This window comes from Prosopis cineraria, unplaced genomic scaffold (assembly GCF_029017545.1).
Source record: "Prosopis cineraria cultivar Desert tree isolate PC_DT_omini unplaced genomic scaffold, ASM2901754v1 PC4, whole genome shotgun sequence".
NCBI lineage: Eukaryota > Viridiplantae > Streptophyta > Magnoliopsida > Fabales > Fabaceae > Prosopis > Prosopis cineraria.
This window is the reverse complement of record NW_026555335.1, coordinates 31,251,744-31,260,600: the sequence shown is the minus strand read 5'-3', so window position 1 is coordinate 31,260,600 and position 8,857 is coordinate 31,251,744. Positions and strand designations below refer to the sequence as shown.

Genomic DNA, 8,857 nt, shown 5'->3' with positions numbered 1-8,857 from the left:
TCTTGAACGGACCATCAACTCTTGGGGACAACTTGGCGTTTGGCTGTTTAAGAAATCGTTCCTTTCGTAGATGTATCTAAACCAAGTCTCCTACCTTAAAAGTTTGCTATCTTCAATGCTTGTCACGTTGAGCTTTGTATCTCAAATTTTACTTTTGGATTCACTCGCGGACTTGCTCATGCAACTTCTTAATTTCCTTAGCCCTTTGGTCAGCATCAAAGCTATATTGCTGCTTATCAAGTGAAAGGCTCAAATCTAGTAGACTAAGGGGATGAGTGCTATAAACAACTTCAAATGGACACTTCCCAGTTGCTTGATTGAAAGAGTTATTATAAGCAAACTCAACTTGAGCAAGAATAAGATCCCACTGCTTCAAATTCTTCCCCATGAAACTGCGAAGAAGATTACCAAGAATCCTATTTATAGCTTCAGTTTGACCATCTGTCTAGGGATGACTAGCATTGCTAAATTGGAGCTTAGTTCCCATCTTCTTCCATAGCGTCTGCTAAAAGTGACTAAGAAACTTCACATCACAGTCAGAAGTGATAGTTTTAGGAATGCTATGAAGACACACAATCTCCTTAAAGTACAAGTCTGTTACTTGAACAGCATCGTTGGTCTTCTGGCATACGATGAAATGGGCCATTTTTGAGAGACGATCCACAACTACCATGACAGAATCTTTTTGCCTCTGAGTCCGTGGTAAAGCTAGAACAAAATCCATAGTTATATCTTCCTAGGGTGCTTCTGGAATTGGCAGAAGCATGTATAGTCCGGTATTCTGACCCTTGGATTTAGCCAAGTGATAAATTCTGCATCTTTGTATATGCCTGTTGATATCCCATTCAAGTCGAGGCCAGTAAAAGTTCTCCTTCACCAAATCAACTATTTTATCCCGTCCAAAATGTCCAGCTAATCCACCATCATGTGCTTCCCAAATTATGGCTTCTCTTAAGGAGCCCTATGGAATACAGAGGGTTTTACCTCAAAATAAAAACCTGTCGTGTCTGTAGAACTGGTGAAAAGGTTGATTTACAATTACTTCCCACACTCCTTAAAAATCAGGATCATCCTGATACAACTCTTTGACAAAGTCAAATCCAACAACCTTAGTTTGTAGTGTTGTAAGTAGCACATGGCGACGACTAAGGGCATCAGCTATGGAGTTCAGAGTTCCAGCCTTATGTTTGATAAGGAATGGATAAGACTGTAAGAGTTTACTCCAACGAGCATGTTTGCGACTGATCTTCTGCTGGGAGTTTAAATACTTGAGAGCCTCATGATCAGAAAAAAGTATGAACTCTTTATTCAGGAGATAATGACTCCAATATTGAAGAGCTCGGACAATGGCATAGAATTTCTTGTCATAGGTAGAATATCTGAGCTTGGCATCATTGAGCTTCTCACTAAAAAAGGCAATGGGATGGCCATCCTGGCTTAAGACAGCACTAATGCCGGTGTTAGAAGTATCACAGCTAACTTCAAACACTTGGTCAAAATTAGGAAGAGCTAGGACTGGAGCTTCGGTTAACTTCTTCTTAAGCTCCTCAAAGCTTTTCTGAGCTTGCTCTGTCCACTGAAACTTCTCTCCTTTAGTGCAGTCTATAAGTGGTGCAGCAATTGAGCTAAAATTATGGATAAATCTCCTATAGAAAGAAGCTAATCCGTGGAAGCTTCAAACCTCCTAGATAGATTTTGGAATTAGCCAGCTATCAATGACTGCAACTTTGCTTGGATCAACGCGAACACCCTCTGCGGTAATGATGTATCCCAAGAACACAACTTTGCTGGTGAGGAAGGTGAACTTTTTGAGATTTGCATAAAGCTTCTGTTCATGCAAGGCTTGCAAAACTTGCCGCAAGTGATCTAAATGCTCCTCTTGATTCTTACTGTAAATAAGAATATCGTCAAAGTACACAACAACGAATTTGCCAATGAAAGGTCTCAATACCTGATTCATCAGGTGCATAAATGTGCTAGGGGCATTTGTTAACCCGAAAGGCATCACATTCCACTCATATAAGCCATCTCTGGTCTTGAAAGCGGTCTTCCACTCATCTCCTGGCCGAATTTTGATTTGATGGTACCCACTATGAAGGTCAATTTTGGAGAAAGTAGTGGCACTATGCAACTGGTCTAACATATCATCAAGCCAAGGTATTGAAAACCAATACTTAATAGTGATCTTGTTGATGGCTCGGCAGTCAATACACATTCTCTAACTCCCATCCTTCTTAGGTACTAGAAGAACAGGTACAGCACAAGGGCTGACACTTTCTCAAACTAACCCTTTCTTCAACAACTCTTCAACTTGTCGTTGGACTTCGGCATGTTCCTGGAGACTCATCCTGTAAGCAGGCTTATTAGGAATGACTGCTCTTGGAACGAAGTCAATGGCATGCTGTATGTCTCGCATTGGAGGCAACCTTGGTGGTATCTCATCAGATATTACATTTGGAAATTCTGACAATAGCGGAATGACTCTAGGTGGATTGGCCGTCTCGTCATTCACCTCAAGCACCAGAATAAAGCTCATCATTTGGGCTTCGGATTTCAACACTTTGAATTCCTCCTTAGTTAACAAAGACACTAACGGCTTAGAGACACTAGATTACCTTGAAGATTGGCTAATCTCACTGGGTGGTAGAGGTGCTAGTGTGAACTTGACACTATCTTTTGTAAAAGAATAAGTGTTCACTTACCCGTTGTGCATAGCATGTCGGTCATATTGCCATGGCCTCCCCAAGAGAAGGTGGCATGTATCCATGGGAATAACATCATATAAAACTTCATCACAATACCGATTCCTAATAGAAAAGATCACAAGACATTGTTTAGAAACTTTTACCTCATTCCCTTTGTTAAGCCAGTGCAGCTTGTAAGGTTGTGGATGATCTTGTGTTGGCAACTTTAGTTTCTCCACCATGTAGTTAGATACTACATTTTCACAGCTTTCACTGTCAATGATGACATTACAAACTTTTCCTTGGGCCGTGCAACAAGTGTGAAAAATGTTGTGTCGTAGCCAAGGTTCTTCTTTGACTATTGTTGTATACAGACTTTGTCTAAGCACCAATGCTTCTCTTTGATCAGCAAGTATGACCTCCTCATTATATACGGGATCAGTGCCGTAGAACTTAGTATCCTCCTCATCTTCTTCAAGTGCTTCATACCCTGATCCTTCCCTAACGGTGACAACCCGTCAAGTAAGACAGTCTGCAGCAATGTGGCCAAATCCTTGGCATTTAAAGCATTTGACTGCTTTAGAACCAGATTCCTTGGCAATATTGGATGGTGGTTTGTGTATAGCAGTAGGTTGTGGCTTGCTTGAGGAGTTGGTCTGCTGAAATTCTACCTTACGACCTTTTGGATAACCCCTAGAGGACGAAGGCTGGAAAGTGGACCTCTTGGGCATCTGCTTCTCAACACGCAGGGCTAGACGAATGACATCATCTAAGGTCCAATATTGTTGAAGCTGGACTGGACGACTGATATCTGTGTTTAAGCCTGCAAGGTATCGAGCTATTGTTTGCTCCTCCTTCTCCTGAATATCACACTTCATCATGAGTTGTTCAAACTCTCTAGTATATTCTTCTACAGATAAGGATCTTTGTCGAAGATTTTGCAACTAGATAAAATTATCCTGGTGGTAATGATCTGGCAGAAATTTCCTAGTGAGCTGGCATTTCACTCTCTCCCAGGTCTCAATCTTATGCTTTCTCTCACGTTCCCACTTCCGTCTGAGGTTTTCCCACCAAATAGAAGCAAGTTTCTTGAGTTTGAGGGCAACAATCTTGACTTTCTGCACATCTAAAATCTCTTTGTATTCAAATACTCGTTCAACAGTTTGCAGCCAATCTACAAACTTGTCTGGCTGGAGCCTTCCCTTGAATTCAGGAATGTCAACTTTGATGTCATTAGGGCGGAATTGTTGTTGTCGTGGGCAGCGGCGGTTGTCGATAGATGACGAACTACTGCTTCCCAAATCTCCCTCTAAGTTTTCTCTGTTGTTGTTTAACAGAGTTTGCTATAATTCCACAGTGGCTTCCAACTCTCGTATCCTACGTCTCATCTCTTTCATCTCAACCTCGTGCACATGTCTACATCTTGGAGGCATTTTGGATAAGTGTCAAGGCTAGGGATATGGGAAAGATTGGGGTACAGATGGAAACGTTGAAGGATATAGGGGTAAAGTGAGATTTTTTCAAAAGGCTAGGGGCAAAATGGGAATTTTGGACTGTCTAGGGGGTAAAATAGAGATTCTGGAAGAATGATGGGGTCAGATTGCAATTTATGGAAAATATAGGGGTTAAAATGGAATTTAGGTAAAATAAAGGAGCAAAAGTATAATTTTAGGAAGTTTAGGGGTTAAAATGGAATTTCGGGGAAAATTTTAGGGGTCAATATGTAATTTCATAAAAATTAGGGGCCAATTTGGAATTATCGAAAGATTTGGGGTAAAAATGTAATTTATGAAACTTTAGCTGACTGGGTACAGTGACATGGCGACGATGACACGTGGCAGAACACTACTGGGCTGACCTGTCGTTGACCGGTCAGATCGCTAACGTGGCAGCTGACGTCAGTGTCTTCAACCTCCGGATGGCGCGTGACGGCGAGTGTATAGGCGGTGAAGCGCGTGAACTTCCGGTGACTGTGCGTGACGATGCGTGTGGTTTTTTCTGGTGACGAGGAACCTCTTATTCCACATTTTCGGACCTCTTGAGCACGATGGTGATGTTAGTTTTTCGAGAAAATGCTTGGATTGCAAAACGCGAAGACGTCAGGGACTCCTCCTCTGAATCTCTCTTCTTTCCAGCGTACTTTCTCAATTGTAACTCACTCTCTGGACCAGCTCTGATACCAAAATGGCACAGAAACTGAATGAAAACAAGCAATTCTTATTCTTTTCAAGTCTGCCTCTTACACAGCTATAAGGGTCCTATTTATAGTCCTGGAATCATGAAACTGAACCATACAAATTTAAAGAGAGGTTACAGAAATTAAGAGGAGGTTACAAAGAGTTTATTATGTGTGTGTCTTCAGTTTCTGCTCCATTATGTGTGTGCCTTTCGTTTCTGCTCATTTATGCTCTTTCCGTTTTAGAGATTCTAGAAGATTAGGGATGGTGCCAGGTTAAAGGCCTTATCACTTCTCATTAAGCCTCGACCTTCCCCTTTTAACCATAAGGGGTGCCCCATGGTATTGAGCTCATCCCAACCTTAGTTAAAAGAAATTGGAGTAGCTTAGGTATATATCAAGCCACCCAGTGTACACCACATAAGAGTTAGTATGTGATCGCAATCCAATTTTTTTTCCTCATTTTAAACCTGTAACCTACAGCCACCTTATAGCAACACAATTTCAATATAATTTAGACCATAAATTTCACAACAAGTATCTCAAGATTTCCAATGTTTATAATTCTATAAATACTATCAAACTTTATATATATATATATATATATATAACTCAATCAACATCCAACCAGCCAAATTATGATCAAGATAACTCTATCCAATCTTTGAAATTCAAAAGATGTATTTATAAAAAATCTTAGAGGTTTTTCACTAATCATAGATTCATAAAAATTCTCAAAAACTACTTTGTTAACCACTAAGCCAAATTTTTGCAAAATGTTATTGTAGGCATGTTGTTTAGGTTCAATTCAATATTACTATGCAAAAGGTTCAGTTATTTACTAACACTAGCATGCAAATAATCTAAAAAGAAGTTACCTGGACTTGAATTCATCAAAAAATCCAATGTCTCTTTATAAGGGGCCCTCCAATTAACTCAAACATCAAAACAAAAATTAAAGGGTCTTTGGGAAACTCTAACATCTCTACAAATAGATGATTGAGAAATTAAAATCAAATTTAATTTAATGTAATTCATTTCTTACTCGAGTTATTTATAATCCAAAAAATTCTTTTCAATTTTATTTAAAGCATTTCAAACCTTAGAGCTTTTCAATTTATCCCATGGACTTTCCAAAATAATTTTAATATATGTTGATTATTACTTTTTTTTTAAACTCTAGAGCACTCATGAGCATGTTTTATAAGTCCTAAGAATTTAATAAGTTAAACTTTTATCCTTGAATAATTAAAATAAATGCCAATTAATTATAATTTATTTCATAGAGTTACTTTTTATTTATAAATTGCTCTAAATAGTTATAAAAATTTTTCTACAACTCTTAAAATTACTCAAAGTTTTCTAGAATTCTCTAAATCCATTTTCTATCATCCCAATACAATTCTAGAGTTATTACTCAACAATTGTACAACTCTATCAAATCCCTAGGATCTCTCTTCAATTTTAAATCCACCTAAATATACTAAAATTAACTAGAATATAAATTTTAGGATATTTACCCATCCTTAGAAAGCCTCGACCTACTTTAAAAATATCTAAATATGCCTTTTATAAAAAATTTTCCCTGCCAGCGCACCTTTACCTCATGATTTCTTTACACTGCAGCCGAAAGAATTTTAGGGAGTGGCTGAATGATTCAAGGGTATTATCTTGTATCCAACTAATGGTGGGCCACATGGCAACCATTGGTTTACTTTTTTCTTTCTTTTCTTCTTTGTTTAAAGTTTTCCTTTCTTTTCTTTAAAACTAACTATTATTTTTTGATTTATTTATCTTTTTTTTCCTTATCTTATCTTTTTATTTTCACATTACATGTATATTTACATGTATCAAGACATAGTACACACCATCCTTATGCTAACTAGAATTAAAATAATTCCTTATAATAGGTTCTCATAACACAAGGGTTTAAGAAAAAATTAATTTAAAAGTTGGGATCCTAAAAAATCCTTTTTGAAAGGACTAAGCTTAAATAATAGTTTTAAAAAATAACAGAAGCATAATTTAATACATACAAATATCAAATTAGGACAATTTGGATACCTTTCAAATTGCACCATTACACAGTGGATGGCACAAAGAGGAGAGTCCTCTCACAATGCAGTGCAACGCAACATAGGTTCTCATGACAACACCTTCAGCCAACTTTCGGAGTGCACCATTTTAACATTTGATGTCCGATTTGAGTGATTCAAGTGTCCACATGTAACTCTTTAGTCCACCTGATTATTAGCACTGATTTCACAACAAAACACTTTACTATATAAAAGTTAGACACTCGGATACAAAATTATTTTTTTCCTTTCAAAACAAACACAAGGGTGTCCAAACTAGCTAACTAAGTGTCAATAACTCCATGACCGCTTGAACAAATTCATTAATACCACAACACACCTAATTGAACAATCATATATTATCACATAGAATCCAAACATAATTTGGCCATTAAAACTCCAATTTCACATAAATTAATAGATGTGCATAAAACTCACAACAAAAATCCCATAGCCATCCAAGCACATACAAACATCACAATAACGTCACTTGCATTAGTATCTTAACCTCTTACAACCATTTCATTACAGTTATATTATCCTAGGTTGAGATACCTACAAATCATAAATTTTCATACAAGTGGCCCCAAAATAATATATGATCCTAAGTTGACATACTTATATAACTAATTCATTACAAAATGCCAAAAGAAAAGGGAAAAGCTATACAAATTGAAGCTCCTTAAAATGCAGCAGAGTCTTCCTTCCCTTTGCCCCTATTAGAGCCTTCACCTATAAAATATAACCACAAGGGTAAACAGAGGACTCAATAACCAAATAATCTATTCTATTTATAAGTGTAAAAGAATAACATATGAGTGTGTAAAGTGGCAAATAAAACATCTATCGGATACTTATCAATCACATGTTTATCATATAACAACTCACATAATTAAAATTTTCCATCTTATATCCTCTTTATTTCTTCTAATTGAATCTATGTGCTGTAACATAATAGGATCAAGTTCATGTGACTAGATTAGCCCAAGCTCACCAATCATGGGAGCAACTTTGGCCAAAGTTGCATTCACCCATTATGAATAATAAATTCCTCCTTTTCTTGAATATATAAGGTGTTATATGTCCAATATATCTCAAATACTACCAGGCTTCCGAATAAGAAAAAGACTGTGCACCAAGGCCTCTATGGTGCTAGCATATTATATGGATTTTATATAATATTCCCTGACAACTTTAGGGTAAACTTTCACCCTTACACAATGATCATACTTATACCATAACAATACATATCACTCGTAAGAAATGATTGTACAATTTACTAGCATTTTATATTAATGTCTAATTCACAATTTGTACAAATATATGTAAAAAAGGATTTTGAGTATAGAATAATACTTTAGATCATCACTTTACACAAATTTTCTAAAGCATCAACAAGTCACACATAAATCAAATTTTTCATAATAGATTACATATATATTTTTGGAAGGTCATAACCACTCAAATATATAAATAAAAGGAATAGATTATTTGGTTACCTCAACCATTTTGTCATAAAAAGGGTTATCGTGGCAAATTAGTTACTTTACAAAGATCTACTAGCTTAACGAGGCCTGATTAATAGTTAATATACAAGATTAAACATTAATCATTAATTATAACTCTAAGTAAACCCCTTTCACCTAATTTTAGGTACCCATTATACCCAAATTCCCTCGTTAACACAATTAACATTTTCAACACATGTCATTAATTCCATTTATCACTCAAACACTTATATAACATTAATTCTTCACCTATGTTACTCTCAATCTTTCAATTTTCACTTAGGGTTCATCCAATCCTTAACAAAAAAAATTTCAAATCACTACAAATCCTTAAACCTAGGTTTAGAAGCTTGATTTAACTCCCCAAGACCCTCATTAAACTAATGGGTTTAGTTTAAACCTAAGAAGAGATGA

At 36.6% G+C, this 8,857-nt stretch overlaps 1 protein-coding gene across 1 annotated transcript; it reads right to left on the bottom strand.

Annotated features, from left to right (window-relative positions):
- Nucleotides 1-1,054: 1,054 nt before the first annotated feature.
- On the bottom strand, nucleotides 1,055-6,941 carry LOC129308952 (uncharacterized). The gene is made up of 9 exons (XM_054950309.1): nucleotides 6,925-6,941; nucleotides 4,720-4,857; nucleotides 4,543-4,654; nucleotides 3,692-4,027; nucleotides 3,271-3,544; nucleotides 3,061-3,180; nucleotides 2,849-2,937; nucleotides 2,289-2,572; nucleotides 1,055-1,673 (listed from the first exon to the last, which is right to left on the bottom strand). Exons 1-9 carry the CDS (start codon nucleotides 6,939-6,941, stop codon nucleotides 1,055-1,057), a joined length of 1,989 nt encoding a protein of 662 aa, XP_054806284.1.
- Between the last annotated feature and the right edge of the window lie 1,916 nt (nucleotides 6,942-8,857).